The sequence below is a fragment of the Schistocerca cancellata genome, chromosome 2 (genome assembly GCF_023864275.1).
Source record: "Schistocerca cancellata isolate TAMUIC-IGC-003103 chromosome 2, iqSchCanc2.1, whole genome shotgun sequence".
NCBI classification, from domain to species: domain Eukaryota; kingdom Metazoa; phylum Arthropoda; class Insecta; order Orthoptera; family Acrididae; genus Schistocerca; species Schistocerca cancellata.
The window spans coordinates 661795289-661813270 of NC_064627.1; the positions used below are offsets into that span (position 1 = coordinate 661795289).

The 17982-nt window shown below is 43.3% G+C and overlaps 1 protein-coding gene across 1 annotated transcript in view; it reads left to right on the forward strand.

Annotated features, from left to right (window-relative positions):
- LOC126162354 (nose resistant to fluoxetine protein 6-like) overlaps nucleotides 1–17982 on the forward strand; it is a 346588-nt gene that overhangs the window by 268307 nt on the left and 60299 nt on the right. The window contains exon 9 of the mRNA XM_049918807.1: nucleotides 12243–12436. Within this exon, the coding sequence (XP_049774764.1) occupies nucleotides 12243–12436 (194 nt within the window). The remainder of the gene's footprint in view (nucleotides 1–12242; nucleotides 12437–17982) is intronic.

Sequence of the window (17982 nt, forward strand, 5' to 3'; positions counted from 1 at the left end):
ACAAAGACCATGTATATACATCGGAAAGTTACTCCCAACTGTTAACCTTTTGTGTAACTCACTATTATCAATAAATCATGGATCTATGTCTACCTGGGAGCCTGTTCATTACATTTACACTGTACCAGCAGTACACCCTGAGAGCAAAAAGGAAACAAAGCACCACGCACGATGGTCACAAATTGATGTACATACAGGTATCGACGGAAAATGCAAACTTGCAAGGTTTGGTGGTCGGTGGACGAATATGTGACGCTACAGTGTAATTTCACCGCGCAGCTGGTAAGGATAGTAAACACAGGATATGTCGATACCAGCGTCAGCTGGACAAAATTTGGAACAATATCCCTTAGTCTATCAATCAGCGCCACGACGAATAACTGGTTGCATAGGGTCAGAGGTTGACCTACGCGTTATTGACTTGCTTAATTTGGGAATCTCCTTCTCTTGAATAAATTATCTATTTTTTCTTAAATTGTATCATTTCTTTGTCTGTACATGTACACCATGTCTACCAATTTCGGTCTCTTTTTTAATTTAACTTTTTTTTGTCTTAGAGTGTAAATTACGTCCGGTTTAAAATTCACTTGAAAATCGATTGTGTATTGATTTTCTTTGTGTATTGATCTTATTAGTACATTTGAAATGGAAATGAAATGAAGTCCCATGCTTCTTTACAGAGCGTAGGGGAACGATGCGGGAGACCCGCACAGCCTTACTTGGCAAGGTCCTAATGGAGGTGGTTTGCCGTTGCCTTCCTCCGACCGTAATGGGAATGAATGATGATGATGATGAAGACGACACAACAACACCCAGTCATCTCGAGACAGGAAAAATTCCTGACCCCGCCGGGAATCGAACCCGGGACCCCGTGCTCGGGAAGCGAGAACGCTACCGCGAGACCACGAGGGCCGGACTATTAGTACATTTAGGATCATCTTAAAGTAAAGAAATAATTCCAGGTAACCATATACCTGGCATTCATTGATTCTGAAAAGGACTTCATTTTCTGTGAAACAGGAAGTGCTGTGACAGGTGTTGCGGAAGGATGGTGTACTTGAGCAGGTTATCAACATCGTTAAAGAGCTATGGAATGGCTACAGACGTTGCGCGCCTCACAAGGGAAATCTCACTGAGCCAATAGAGGCAACTGGAGTCTGGAAGGTTTTTATTTTGTCCTGAACACGTTTTCTACTTACCCTTGACTGTGTTATGAGAAGAATCACATCAGAGAGGACAAGAGAAATCCAATGGGGGATCCATGAACATATGGAGGATGTGAATTTCGTTAAATTCTTTTTGAAAACGAGAAGCAGAAATTGCTGGCGTCAAGACATAGGTAAAATAAAGGAAATGAGAGTAAATTCTGGGACCATAAGAGTGCCTCTGTATGTACGGTAGCAGCACATGGAGACTGCCAACTAATTCTGGTATTTGGTGATAGAAGATTGTGGATTGCAGAAGATGTGAAGAATAGCATAAACAAGGCAAATGCTGTCTTCATACAAATGTATACAATATGACAAAATAGAAACATCACATGCAAAACAAAAAATTCTATTTTCTTAATACAAATGTGAAGGCTATCCTTTTATTCGACAGTGAAAGTTGGAAACTACACATGGAGTAACATAACAGTTACAGGGCCTCATGCATAGGTGTCTCGGTGCGTCACGAATATCTGGCAGCAAGAAAAAAGGAGTAATCAGGAGATCTGGAGCAAAACAAATTAGATACGATAGGAGACCAAACACTTGAGAGAAAGTGAAGACGGCTGGGATACTCACTGGGGTAGCTGAACGAAGCAGTCGAGAAGAAGACAGTGGAACGGAATCCCTCAAGAACAGGGAAGAGGAAGGGGAATTGGCAAGACCTGGGCGGAATTGAGGGAAATGGGCAAAGTCAGAGATTGATGTCTAGTCCCCCTGGATGCACTATGCCCCCCCCCCCATCCACCCTTCCATAGGTGTCGAAGGAATAACCTCAAGGAAGTCTGTTTTCATGAAGGAAAATGCTATCACTCACTTTTTTTACACTTCATTATGAAAAAGAAGTGATACAACCAGTCTTTATTTTCTTTGTAGTCTCTACGTGTAGCATTTCCACCTGCAGTGTTTTAAAGGTATCCAAATGAATTGTGTGAAAAGTAAACTAAGAACTGTCTCAAACACGTTTTGCATGGTGTAATTTTTGGTGGCAGAAACTGCAAGAGAACATCTCTGAAGGGTGAGATGAAAATGCTACTTGGTCCAGCATGCTATCAGAGTGCTCTGACGATCAGCAAAAGGAGATGGTGAAAACTGTTTTCTTTGGGCAGTAGAGAAAACAGCAGAGCGCCAGAGCTTTTATCAACATCAGATAAAGAATCTGTTCAATAAACGAAAGGACAACTGCTATTATAGTTGTATATGTACAGCGTGACAATTATTGAACTGTACGAGAAAAAACATAAATTAGTTACAAACTACGGCGTCCGCACACTTTATTCAACATGTAAACGTCATTACAGATATTCGTATTTAAGTTAAGACATATTTCATATGTCTGCCATCATTGGTGATGATGTGGCGCAGACGAATAGGAAAATTCTGCATGACCCGCTGAAGTGTCGACACACCGATGATGTCGTTGACCTCTTGAATGGCTATTTTCAGCTCAGCAATGGCTTTGAGTTTATTGCTGTACACCTTGTCCTTAATAAAGCCCTACAAAAAGCAGTCGCATGTGTTCAGATCCGGAGAATATGGCGGCCAATCGATGCCCATGCCAGTGGCCACTGGGCACCCCAGAGCCAAAATGCGGTCCCGAGAGTGCTTCTGCGGGACATCAAACACTCTCCTGCTTCGATGGGACCGAGCTTCGTCTTGCATGAACCACATCTTGTCGAAATCAGGGTTACTTTGGATAATGGCGATGAAATCATCTTCCAAAACCTTCACGTGCCGTTCGCTAGTCACTGTGCCTTCAAGGAATATCGCACCAATTATTCCATGTCTGGACATTGCACACCACTCAGTCACCCGTTGAGAGTGAACAGACTTCTCGATCGCGAAATACGGATTCTCAGTCCCTCAAATGCGCCAGTTTTGTTTATTGACGAACCCATCCAAATGAAAATGGGCTTCGTCCCTGAACCAAACCATACAGCACTTACTAATACCGATCATTCCCAGCGGCGAACCGTGCGGTTTGAACGCCCTAACGCAGACCGTTCAGAAGTTATGAAAAATTTTTCCATATAGTTCAATAATTGTCACCCTGTACATAGTCTCATTGAACAAAGGGAACCGACGTTCTCTTCATTCTTTTAATTGGTATTGTTTAAGTTGGTGTCGTTTGAAATTGCAGTGTACCGGGTTTTCAGATGATAACAGTTAATTATTGTGAGATAGATCGTTAGTTCAAATCAGTTTGCTGCTACCTACCCACTAGAGAACGAATACGCAGCTTTCAAACGGTTCCAGTATGTTGGAAAACGCGATTTTTCAGGCGGTCATACCTCGGCTTCTGTTGATCACAGAAATAAGGGATCAAGTGGATAGTCCTTGGCCTAGCGACCGGTAGGTATCCCACAGCATGGCGTAAAAATTTGAACACTACACACTTCCTCCAGACCAGGCGAATTGGCCAAATCGGTTGGCTCTTTAGGATTATGTGTGGTCCAAGGTGGCCATTAGGCGACTTCTAAAAGCACCGTTTGTTCGTAGACGGTTCCTGAGGCAACCCCGACAAATCATGAGTTTTGGCTAAGGAAGGAACCCACTTTTGGGGGTGGCCACATCTATAATTTCTATTCATGGTAGGTTATCGAAATTCTTACCATGTGTTCTTAAGGTGATATTCAAGGGGACCTTAGAAACATTTTTCGATATTATTGTTTGTTACCGAGACCCAGAGGTTCAAATTTACCGTACTGATGCGCGTAATATCCGGTGTGAGGCGTACACGTAGTTTTAACTGACTTAACATTTGGCAGGGGTTCTAGAGTCATCACAGAGGTTCTGAGGTCACCAAACTACGCTTTTAGTCAGCATTGTTTCACCAATAAAACTTTATGACTTGCTGTCTCTGTATAATGAGTACTTCACGCCTGTACAAGTAAGCCAAAAGCGACAAACGGCAGTGACAAAAAAGGGTTAAAAAGGGTCTTAGCATGCCTGGAAAGAACTTAAAATTCATTCCAATAATTATGGAAACCTGAAAAAACTGTAAATTCAGTAAAATATTTATAATACCATTTTTGCTCGTTTGTGATACCAAACATAAGCCGAGATTTTTCGATGAATTGCGGTCGATGAGTAAGCTTTCAAGAATAAAAGTTGAGCAGAGGTTTTGTGTTAACATTACATTAAGCATATTTACTTGTTTACTTGTGTCGAAGTACGTTCAAATGTATGTGAATGCCTAAGGGACCAAACTGCTGAGTTCATCGGTTCCTAGACTTACACACTACTTAAACTAATGAACACTAACTTATTCTAAGAACAACAAAGACACCCATGCCCGAGGGAGGACTCGAACTGTCGAAGTATATAAATGTATCTAAGTATATAAATAAACTGACTAAAATATACTGACCTATACAATTCGTTTTATACGAGCAGCACTCCTTGCTCTAGCTTGGAGAAGAAAGAAACCAGCGGAAAAACGCCCCCGTCGGAGCACAAAAAAGGGGATTTGTTAGTATTCAAAAGACTCTGACAGAACACTAGGTAACTGGCTGCCTCAATTCTCATTCCGCTCTCCTCACAAAGAATTTAGGCATGTGCACATATGCGATCTTCTTTGTGCTGTAAGAATAGCAAAGAGACAGTGGGCGGTGGAACAGGGAGGAGACAGTACCGATGGAAGAGAAACTGAGAGGAGATAGTGACAGTGGGGGAAAAAAGTGGCAGTGAAAGAGAAAAATAAGCAGTGGCAGGCAAAGAGAAAGGAAATGTTGATGGTCAGTCAGAGTCACTGGCAGCAAAGGAGAAAGAGAGATGAATGGAGACAGAAGCCGTGGGAGCAAAACAGAGAGGGTAGAGTGAAATATAAAATATAGATGAGTGGAGATCCATACGAGGCCTGTGAGGTCTGGACTCTCACACGCTGATGAACTTTAACACGGAAATATAGGGGTGGTTGCATTCTGGACCGAAATTTTAAACGTGGGCGTAGAGGAAAAATAAGTTGGACCCCACATATTTTTTGAACCGCTGTCGTATGGTGTAGACGGTGGCAGAGAGAAAGAAAGGCAAAAGGTAACAGTAAAACTGAGAAAGGAGGCAGTGGCAGTGGGATATCCTGTAATAATGAGACAGTTCGAGAAATATATTCAGTATACAGACAGTGACAGTGAGCACGAGACACTGAGTGATACGTGATACTTACTGGAATTAAGGAAAACATTGAAGGGAGGACCCACCAATGTAACTTCCTTTTCACACAACCTGTTTATTTAACAATGTTTAAACTGTGTTTTACAGATAAACGAAGCATTTAACCATAAAATTTTCTTTAACAAAATGAAAAAATTTTGCAGAATTCTTTTCGCCTTAAACCTAAAGTTGAATAAGCTTTTAGTCTTTGCAAAAGTAATCTGAAGCGCTCTATTGCAAAACAGCAAACAATATGACAATGATTACAGGACAGCCGGACCTGCAACCCGTCCGTTATCGGGTGCAACAGCGGTGCTTACTACCGCACTGGACACAGTCTGTCTTGTTAACTGCCGTTCCGTAACACATGAAAACTATATAAGCACCACTGATGACAAGAGTGATTCAATTACTCAAAACAGATGACTTAACTTTTAATTTGAAAGCTGTATGTCGAAAAGTTCGTGGTTAAGATGCGCACCTGGGCTGAGAGGTTATACAAATTAGCAAACAATATGACAATGATAAGGCTTACTTCAAAGCAATCAACCTCTTAACGTCAATCGGCAACCGAAGTGCGACTGGACCCCAACCCGTCCCTTCTGACAATTGACTAAAGCCCTGGTGACAGTTGGTTGTTAATATTTTCAAGGTACTGATTGTCAGTTATTAAGACCGCTCAGAAGGAACGTCTTAAAACATCACTTGTGAACACTTATTACAAGAGAACTCACTCGACGGAACCACAAAATCCAGCTAAAATACACCAATAATGAGCCGGTCTTTCAAACAAGGAATCGAACAGCTTAGTACAACAGGTTGTTCAGATTATAACTAATGAATGAGAAATGCAATTACAATCAAAGATTTGAACTGGTTAACAGCTAAATCTAACAACAAGGTCTCTCTTTGGTTTCACGGCAACTGTGCGTTCGCATAATTGTTCCGGTTGTATTTACGACCAAGAGCTGATTAATTAGAACATTAATGATTGGGTACAAACCAGAAAGGAAAGGCATTACAATAGCGGGACAAATTTTCAAACGACAACTAGTGTCTTAGTACAATACTGCTGCCTATATTCACGGCCAAAGAGCCGAACGAGTAAAACTGTGAGGGTTGGGTACAAACAAGAAGAGGATAAGGATGGCAGGTAGAGAAAGAAAAAAAATCACCACGAGGATTACAGAACGTTACTCCCCTTTATCAGCAATCAGTTCCATGGATCCACGGTGCGTCGCAGCGGTTACTGAGTGTTGCCGACGAAAGCCAAGGAGAAGAGGGCAGCCAGGCCACGAGCAGTCGTCCGACACGAATGTTGCCAACCAACAGACGGAATGTCGGCCTGCTGCTTGTAGTCGACGCAGATCCCGGTGAAGTACTCCGGTATTTTCGCCCTGGGCAGGCCCTCCTTGCGCAGTTCGTGGCTTCGGTCGCTCGGACCTCGTGACCACCTCTTGTCGCTACGCTGCCTCCAATCCCCAAATTTCGTCCTCCCTCTCGGGCCAGCGAACCCCGTATATATATCGGCAAGCAAAGACCTTCTAAGGACACAGCCCACAGATACCAACTTTTCCTCATAGATATTGGCAATGAGGCCGCAAGAGGGAGAGTCGATACTACACCAGAGCCAGTGACGCCAGACAGAACAGCCTACTAATTCAACGGCGCCACGTTTCACTGAGTGTGAATACATAACTAGAGAGTCTGGGTAAAAGGATTTAGAATGTTCTATGATGAATGAGCACGAATATGTTTGCATGCCAAAATTTTTGATGAGAGGCGCAATGAGGATTCAGGCATCTAGTTAACCACTCACTGTTAGTCTTTTGAAGAGCACCGTATTTACCATTTTTGTGCTAATACACGAGCATTTTTCCTCTGATCTGTTTACGGCTTGTTTTCTAATATAGGGGTTGTGTGCGCATTGATGCATTACGCCCTTAATGAAACATCGATTAACCATTTGGCCAGCCTGAGAGTCAGTGAAGATATATGTGTAGCTGAAACGAAGGCTTAAAGTACTCCATCAGTTTATTCAGATTAAACATGAATTACTTTGAATGGTGGAATTACATAGACTAATCTTACACACGGAGAAATCAGTGGAATGTGAAATAACTGACCTATCAGAGCAAGCAGAGCGTTTGCACACAATGACTAATGTAAGCTAAAGGCGTTGTGCTGAGCACAAAAATCAAATAAACTGAATAAATTCCTGCCAACGGCCTTGCAACAGTGTAGCACCAGTTGCCGTCAGATCACCCAAGTCAAGTGCTGCCAGGCTGGACTAGCTCATGGATTGGTGACCATCTGGGTCTTCCGAGTGCTGTTGGCAAGCGGGGTGCACTCAGCCCTTGTGAGAAAAACTGATGAGGTACCTGACATAGAGGTAGCGGCTCCAGTCACCAAAACTGACAACGGCCTGGAGAGCGGTGTGCTGACCACAATACCCTCCATATCTGCGTTCAGTGACGCCTTTCGGATAAGGATGACACGCTGGTCGGTCGGTATTGTTGGATCTGCCGAGACCTGTTCGGAGGGATTTTTGCTTTAGCTGTAGGAATAAATTCCTAATGTTCAAGAAGTTCATCGAAATATGTATGCAATCAATAGCTCACCATAACAAAGTGCAGTTACTGATATCTATACTAAAACACATTGTTCAAACATATTCCTGACGCTATCTGGGGGCAGTCTGCAGTATACGGTAACTGAAAAAAACTTCACAAGCCAAGGTAGCTAAAAAACAAAATGGCTGACAGGTTTAAAAAAAAAAATTGGATGACAGGTTTCTACAGGGCTGTGCTGTCATCATCGCATCTTATTGTTTTCAATTTTCACAACATATTATCCGCCAGAGTTGCAAGTCGTTTCACACTGCGCATGTACACCCCACTGCCATGACTAATGATCTCAATGACAGTAGGGTGTACACACGCAAATGTAAAGCGACTAACAACATTGATGGATGCTTTGTGTAAAAATTCATAACCAAAAGATCCGATGATGACAGCATAGCTCTGTCGAAACCTGTCACCCAATAAAATGTTCTTTTAGCGATGTTGAATTGTGAACTTTTCTTCGTTTACCCCTGTTCAAACGTTCTCTGTTACGAACTGTTACTCTGGAAAAATAACAAGTCCAAAAAGGTGCACATTGAAATACGAGGTGTGTTTTTTTAAGTAAGTACCGTTTTGAAATTAAAAAAAGACATGCTAAGATATCTCAGTAATTTTATTTTTACATGAAAGCCTGTACCTTTATCTACGCAATGACGCCATTACAGTCTGATTCTTCATTGTTTACGTTGTGTACTGAGTGTTTGAGATGCCTCCGATAATCCTGAGTCCCGCCGACTGTGAAGTACGGGCTGTTACAAGATTTCTTAGTGCTAAAGGCCTAAAAGCGATCGATATTCATCGTGAGATCTGTGCAGTTTACGGAGAAAACATTATGAGTGTTGGAATGGTAAGAAAGTGGGTGAGAGCATTTAAAGATGGCCCCACAAATGTGCATGATGAACAACGGAGATGGAGTCATTCGGTCGTTAATGAAAGTTTGATGCAGGAAGTGGACAATAAGGTGAGAGAAAACAGACGTTCTACGATTTCCTCCTTGCGGGATGGCTTTCCTAATGTTTCTCGTAGTGTTTTGTATGACATTGTGACCGAGCACTTGAATGTCGGAAAATAGTGCGCACTTTGGGTACCGAAAATGTTGACGGATGCGCACAAAACCAAACGTTTAGACAGTGCATTGACTTCCCTTGAGCGGTACCGAAACGATGGTGATGATTTCTGTGGTGTCCCCGCTTGTCACCACACTTGCTAGGTGGTAGCCTTTAAATCGGCCGCGGTCCGTTAGTATACGTCGGACCCGCGTGTCGCCCCTATCAGTGATTGCAGACCGAGCGCCGCCACAAGGCAGGTCTAGAGAGACTTCCTAGCACTCGCCCCAGTTGTACAACCTACTTTGCTAGCGATGGTTCACTGACAAAGTACGCTCTCATTTGCCGAGACGACAGTTAGCATAGCCTTCAGCTACGTCATTTGCTACGACCTAGCAAGGCGCCATGTTCAGTTACTATTGAGATTATGAATAATGTACCGTCAAGAGCGACGTTCACCATTTATGGATTAAAGTTAAGTATTCCACCAGCCACGTCCATTTTTCTAAAGTCTAATTTCCTTGTCCTGTTCCAGACCTCACGCCAGCCTGCGTGAGCTAAAACGCGTGCCTTTCGGCTTCCTCTAGTACCCGGTGTTGGCTCTCCTGCCAACCCACAACAATTTCTTAAGCCAGATTGTTACGGGCGATGAAACACGGGTGGCCTACGTCACACCAGAATCAAAGCAACAGTCCATGGAAGTTGAGCTGCAAGACAATGCCCGTCTGCATGTGGCGAATCAGACCAAAGATGTCATCACATCTTTTCGATGGGCAACTCTAGATCATCCTCCGTACAGCCCCGATCTTGCGCCCAGTGACTACCATCTGTTCCTGCACTTGAAGAAACACCTGGGCGCTCAGCGTCTTCAAGACGATGACGAAGTCAAAACAGTGGTGATGCAGTGGATAACAAGTCAGGCGGCAGACTTCTGTGAGGAGGGTATCCAAAAACTGGTACAACTTTATGACAAGTGCCTCAATATTGACGGAAATTATGTAGAAAAGTAGATTAAGGTACAGGCTTCCATGTAAAAATAAAATTATTGAGATATCTTAGCGCGTCTTTTTTTAATTTCAAAACAGTACTTACTTAACAAACACGCCTCGTATTCCTAACACATCTGAACACCTGCGACTCACTGGCCACTTAACGTTACCGAATACCTTACCCAACCAACTGTGAACATTAGAAGACCGAGAGCCACGCTCTATTCGCCTATTTAAAAACTTGGTCACATGAGTACTACAGGAGTGACCTATCTTTTACAGTTCGAAATCACTCCCCCGTTTATTGTCACATATTCATTGCATGGATACTCTGCAAATCACATTTAGGTGCCTGGCAGAGGGTTCATCGAACTACCTTCACAATTCTCTATTATTCCAATCTCGTATAGCGCGCGTAAAGAATGAACACCTATATCTTTCCGCACGAGCTCTGATTTCCCTTATTTTATTGTGGTGATCGTTCCTCCCTATGTAGGTTGGTGTCAACAAAATATTTTCGCATTCGTAGGAGAAAGTTGGTGATTGGAATTGGAGAATATTCCGCCGCAACGAAAAACGCCTTTCTTTTAATGATTTTCAGCCCAAATCCTGTATCATTTCTGTAACACTCTCTCCCATATTTCATTATAGTACAAAACGTGCTGACTTTCCGTGCATCAGTATTCTAAAAGAGGACGGCCAAGCGTAGTGTAGGCAGTCTCCTTAGTAGGTCTGTTACATTTTCTAAGTGTCCTGCCAATAAAACGCAGTCTTTGGTTAGCCTTACCCACAACATTTTCTGTGTGTTTCTTCCAATTTACGTTGTTCGTAACTGTAATACCTAGGTATTTAGTTGAATTTACGGCTTTTAGATTAGACTGATTTATCGTGTAACTGAAGTTTAACGAGTTCATTTTAGCACTCACGTGGATAACCTCACAATTTTCGTTATTTAGCGTCAACTGCCGCTTTTCGCACAATTCAGATATCTTTTCTAAATCGTTTTGCAGTTTGTTTTGATCTTCTAATGACTTTATTAGTCGGTAAACGACAGCGTCATCTGCAAACAACCGAAGACGGCTGCTCAGATTGTCTCCCAAATCGCTTATATAGATAAGGAACAGCAAAGGGCCTATACCATTACCTTGGGGAACGCATGTGGGATATACATTTACAATTCATTTGCATCCTGATGCTACATTGTTTAAAGATATAAATAGCTAAAATAATGTTTCAGTTAAATGTTTTGAGCTGCAAATCGGAATATCAGGAATCCAGTAGTTCATGTCGTTATTCATCATGTCCCTGCGAAACCACTCGACTCAAGTGACTATCTTACAACGTTACATTGAACGCTTCCTGTATCATTTTTGCGGTCTGAAATTTCGCTCTCCACCGCTTGGTCTTACACAAACCGCCCTCTGTTAAAACATTAATAGCTATAAGGTACACTCCACTACCCCATTCTTTAGTTCTCTTTTTCTCTTTTTCTGGTAATCATCTGACGTAATGCGTTAGGTCCCGTGTTCGAGTGCCGGTCCGGCCACACTTTGAACCTGCTAGGATGTTTCAAGACAGCTCACTCTCCGCTGCATTCTGGTAACTTAATAACCAATTGTTAAACATCGTAATTACTGCATCAAAATACCTTACATTAGGAAAGTGGAATGCACTCCGTGATAACTTTCAAAATTTTAAGCAGCAGCAATCAGTGGCCGTTTTCGTTCTAGCTTTATTAGATCAGATCCTGATTTCCGCTAGTAACTACCCATTATCAACGTATTATTTCAGAGTTATTATATCTACGTCTGTTGTTCACATTCCCGTCACAGTTCATTAAACTCTTACAACTTCTGTCTGTCAAACTATAGCCAGCAATAAGCGTTAATTTCCACATTAAGCAACTAAATGAAGGATGTGGATTCGTTCCTCATCAACCTGACTTAATAACAGTAGCATCAAGCTGTCGCTCCTTGGATGGCTTTCCTTTGTCCGCCTGTTGTGCGTCTGCTGTTATCACAAATAGTGCGTTCCACTTAGCTCTTTACCTTGTCGCTGACCGCGGCTGTATTTCCTCGTGGGACCAAGCTCTGTTTCTGAAAGTACGGTGATTGTATTTGGCTTTGTTGACTCATAATTTCCTGTATCTATGACTGTTATAAAAAACCTAAGTACTCTCCATTGTAAGAACAGAACACTTGGTGAAATGTTTTGCTTTTGCAGTGCATGTTCCAGTCGTGGTACATGTCGGCGGACTTCCACTTCTTCATCGTGAGCCTGTTCCTGGGGTACGCGACGTGGCGGTGGCCCGTGGCAGGCTGGACGGCTATGGGGTGCGTCACCATAATCTCCATGGTGCTGCCCTTCATGACCATTTATCTCCAAAATCTGGACGCATTAGTGAAGCCGTTTCCGCAGTAAGTATTACATTTTATTGCAACACATTGTATACCGTGTGCCGGAAGGGACAGTGTTGTACGAGGGCAGTTCAATAAGTAATGCAACACATTTTTTTTCTGAAATAGGGGTTGTTTTATTCAGCATTGAAATACACCAGGTTATTCCCCAATCTTTTAGCTACACAACACCATTTTTCAACGTAATCTCCATTCAATGCTACGGCCTTACGCCACCTTGAAATGAGGGCCTGTATGCCTGCACGTTACCATTCCACTGGTCGATGTCGGAGCCAACGTCGTACTGCATCAATAACTTCTTCATCATCCGCGTAGTGCCTCCCACGGATTGCGTCCTTCATTGGGCCAAACATATGGAAATCCGACGGTGCGAGATCGGGGCTGTAGGGTGCATGAGGAAGAACAGTCCACTGAAGTTTTGTGAGCTCCTCTCGGATGCGAAGACTTGTGTGAGGTCTTGCGTTGTCATGAAGAAGGAGAAGTTCGTTCAGATTTTTGTGCCTACGAACACGCTGAAGTCGTTTCTTCAATTTCTGAAGAGTAGCACAATACACTTCAGTTGATCGTTTGACCATGGGGAAGGACATCGAACAGAATAACCCCTTCAGCGTCCCAGAAGACTGTAACCATGACTTTACCGGCTGAGGGTATGGCTTTAAACTTTTTCTTGGTAGGGGAGTGGGTGTGGCGCCACTCCATTGATTGCCGATTTGTTTCAGGTTCGAAGTGATGAACCCATGTTTCATCGCCTGTAACAATCTTTGACAAGAAATTGTCACCCTCAGCCACATGACGAGCAATCAATTCCGCACAGATGGTTCTCCTTTGCTCTTTATGGTGTTCGGTTAGACAACGAGGGACCCAGCGGGAACAAACCTTTGAATATCCCAACTGGTGAACAATTGTGACAGCACTACCAACAGAGATGTCAAGTTGAGCACTGGGTTGTTTGATGGTGATCCGTCGATCATCTCGAACGAGTGTGTTCGCACGCTCCGCCATTGCAGGAGTCACAGCTGTGCACGGCCGGCCCGCACGCGGGAGATCAGACAGTCTTGCTTGACCTTGCGGCGATGATGACACACGCTTTGCCCAACGACTCACCGTGCTTTTGTCCACTGCCAGATCACCGTAGACATTCTGCAAGCGCCTATGAATATCTGAGATGCCCTGGTTTTCCGCCAAAAGAAACTCGATCACTGCCCGTTGTTTGCAACGCACATCCGTTACAGACGCCATTTTAACAGCTCCGTACAGCGCTGCCACCTGTCGGAAGTCAATGAAACTATACGAGACGAAGCGGGAATGTTTGAAAATATTCCACAAGAAATTTCCGGTTTTTTCAACCAAAATTGGCCGAGAAAAAAAATGTGTTGCATTACTTATTGAACTGCCCTCGTACCTAAAGGACAGCGTAACCAGAAACATATGAAGCTGCTTCAGGTTCCGCCGTTGTCTGCTGCTTTTCTTGATGTTAACATGAGGATGTTTTTCGTGCGGCATTTTTAAATTGAGTTCTACACATTTAAGTTCTGTATTGAGGAGACAAAAGTCATGGGATGCCTCCTAACATCGTGTCGGACCCCCTTCTGCCCGGCGTAGTTCAGCAGCTCGACGTAGCGTGGACTCAGCAAGTCGTTGGAAGTCCCGCACAGAAATATTGAACCATATTGTCTCTATAGCCGTGCATAATTGCGAAAATGTTGCCGGTGCACGAACTGACCTCTCGATTATGTCCCATAAATGTTCGATGGGATTCAAGTCGGATCATCTGAGTGACCAAGTCATTCGTTCGATCTGTCAACGTTCTTCAAACCAATCGCGAACAATTGTAGCCAGATGAAATCGCACTTCGTCATCGATAAAACGTCCATCGTTGTTTGAGAATATGAAGCCTGTGGATGGCTGCAAAAGGTCTCCAAGTAGCCGAACATAGCCATTTCCAGTCAATGATCGGTTCAGTTGCTCCAGACGAACCAATCCATTCCATGTAAACACAGCCATTATGAAGTCACGAACAGTTCTACAGAGTCTTACTGACAGCTCGGGCGTCGTGAGGTCTACACCACTCTCTAACCGTACCACGAGCCCTACCATGAGCAACTCAGATCGGGACTCATCTGACCAGGCCACGGTTTTCCACTCGTCTAGGGTCCAACCGATATGGTCACGAGCCCATCAGAGGCAATGTTGCGCTTTTAGCAGAGGCACTGTCCGCTCCCTGGTTGCTGAGTGGTCAGCGCGACAGAATGTCAGTCCTAAGGGCCCGGATTCGATTCCCGGCTTGGCCGGAGATTCTCTCCGCTCAGGGACTGGGTGTTGTGTTGTCCTAATCATCATCATTTCATCTCCATCGACGGGCAAGTCGCCGAAGTGGCGTCAAATCGAAAGACTTGCACCCGGCGAACGGTCTACCCGATGGGAGGCCCTAGTCACACGACGTTTACATTTACCAGAGGCACTCGCGTCGGTCTTATGCTGCCGCAGCCCATTAATGCCAAATGTCGCGGCACTGTGCTAAAGGACACATTCGTCGTACGTTCCACATTGATATCTGCGGTTATTACCTGCAGTGTTGCTCAAAACAATCTGTTAGCACTGACAGCTCTACCCAAAGGCCGCCGTCCTTCGACGTTAAGTGAAGGCCGTCGGCCACTGTTGTCCGTGGTGAGAGGTAATACCTGAAATGTGGTATTCTCGGGCACACTCTTGACGCCGTGGATCTCCGAATATTCAATTCCCTAACAATTTCCGAAATGAAATGTCCCATGCGTCTAACTCGTATTACCACTCCGCGTTCAAAATCTATTAATTCCAGTCGTGTGCCAATAAGCACGTCGGAATCCATTTGATATGAATCACCCGAGTACAAATGACAGCTCCACCAATACACTGCCCTTTTACACCCTGGGTACGCGATACCACCACCATCTTTATACGGGCACATCCCTATCCCATAATTTCTGTCACCTCATTGTACATTAAATTTGGAACTTATTGTTAATTCTTCAATTGGAGCTTTTCATTTCAAGTTAGATTCTTATATTTTTGTAAGAACTGTATTCCTTGTGGATGGTTAAGCCATACTTGATCATCACTGAAACAGCAGAAGGTCTCTTACCATGGAACATATGATAATTAAAAATTAACTGAGTTTCGTAAATGTCCCAACGGTTTTACCTGACATGAAAATGGAAATTTGTATTAGTTTACAGTTTTCTCAATTTCATGATGTATTTCACTTTTAACTTCTTTTGAAAACACGTATGCTTAGTTTGATTTCACTTATTATGAATGTGTAATAGAGTAATAGCGTAACAGATAGACGACTAAATGCAATAGTGACTGCATCACATTTAAATTTTAATAAAATATTGGTTCCTAAGTACATGATAATGTTATAACTTGAAACGTGTTTTAAAATTTGGGAAGCCTTAATTTTTCCTGGGTAATTTCAGGAAAACACTGTAGCAAATCTAAAGTAATTGCCACCATTAAAAATGGATTAAGAAAATACCTAACGGAAAGAAGGAGTTGTGCGGCATAAGCAATAGTTGGTAGGCATGTTTATACATCTGGAAGATGATGCCTATTCAAATTTCGCGCCAGTCGCATAAGAGTGGCACTAGTAGCGCCACTATGAGAATGCAAATCAAGTTTGCTTTAAACACACACTGTAACGGTCGTAAGCGTTAGTTACCTTTGAGACTGGTCATTGATGTTACTCAAGAAAGCGTTCAAGGCGACGAAGACGCCTTTTTCAACACCTTACTGACTTTGATCGTGGTCGTACAGTAGGGCTAATAGAAGCTGGATGTTCCTTCTGCGATACTGCAGATATAATTGGAAGGAATATAGTCACTGTACGCGATTACTGGCAGCTGTAGCTGATGGAATGTACGATTTCGAGAAGTTCAGGAAATGAACGGCCACGTGGTATTACAGAGAGTAAAGAACGTCGTGTTCAGTGTGTGGCTCTGGCACTTCGTGCTGCATCTTCAGCAGCGATTTGAGCTGCAGTGGGCAACACAATGACATAACGAACTGTTAAAAATAGGTTACTTCAAGTACAGCTCCGATCCAGACGCCCTCTAGCGTACTTTTCACCGCCCCCGCCGTTTTGAGCTTTGGTGTCAAGCAAGAGCTCACTGGAGGGCAGAGCGGAGGTGTGTTGTGTTATCTGATGAAAGCTTTTTCTGTCTCCGTGACGGTGATGGCTGTGTGTATATAGGTTAGGAGGAAGCCACTTGAGTGCCTGCAACCAACCTGACTGCGTGCGGCCTAGACACGCTGGACCTACACGTGGAGATAGGGTCCGGGGTGCAATTTCGTATGAGAGCAGAAGCACTTTCGTAGCCCTCCCACGCACCCTCAAATTAAGTATGTACGTCAGCCTCATGATTGAACCTACTGTGCTGTCATTCATGAACATCAGTGTAGGGGATGTTTTCCAACAGGATAACGCACGCCCACATGCCGCTGTTGTAACTCAACATGCTCTATACAGTGTGGACATGGTGCCTTGGCTGTTCGATCCCTGATGTGTCTCCAATAGAGCACATATGGGACATCATCGGACGTCAACTGTAGCGTCGTCCACAAACTGTTTTATTTGTCCCTGTATTGACCGACCAATTGCAGCAGGCATCGAACTCCATTCCGCAAGGTGATATCCGGAACCTGTGCAACACAATGCATGCACGTCTGCATGCTTGCATTCAACATTCTGGTGGTTAGACCGGTTGTTAATGTACCAGCATTTCACTTTTGCAATAGCTTATCTCGCGCTTACATTAACTGTGATCTTGCAATGTTAATCGCGTAAATACATTACTAGACAAATGTATTTCCGAAATTTTATTATTCTACATTAATTTTTTTGTGTTCCGAGTTTTACCGTCAGTGTACATTCAACTTCTATCACAGGGCTTTCTGGAGACGAAATTCCGAAAAGTATTCCAAGGTAGAACAAGCTCCCCTTTTAATTCTACTCTTGGCAATGATCTATTCTGTGGTACTCTGAAAAAAAAATTGTAATTTTGATCCAAACAGATGCCACGTTTAGGAAAATTAAAGAATCCCTTTGCAGAAGGAGAAGCAACTATATTAATATCAAGACCTTAGATGGCAACCCTATTTGAGAATTTACATGAACACTGGTGCTGCAATATTTTGTAATGTTTTGTGAGAAAAATTTGTAACTCTGCAAGACAACAAATGAAGCCAGAATCATTCCAATGAAACGCAGGAATACATCGAAAATATCCAGGCAGAAGACACTTTCAGACGGAAGAGAAGCTCACACAAAAAAAAAACCACAGACAACGTTTTAAATGAACAAAAGGAAATGTGTGTGGTGAAATAACAAGTTTTTGGTACATAACATAAGAAATACTTTAATTGATCCACGAAGGAAAGACAGGATTATAGCAATGTAAGTCACTTAGGAATGAAATAGAGGAAGTGCAGGGAAGCCACGCTGTAATGGCTGCAGAAGAAAGGTGAGGAAATCATTGGATGGATTGATTCAGAATATAGTGAAGTCA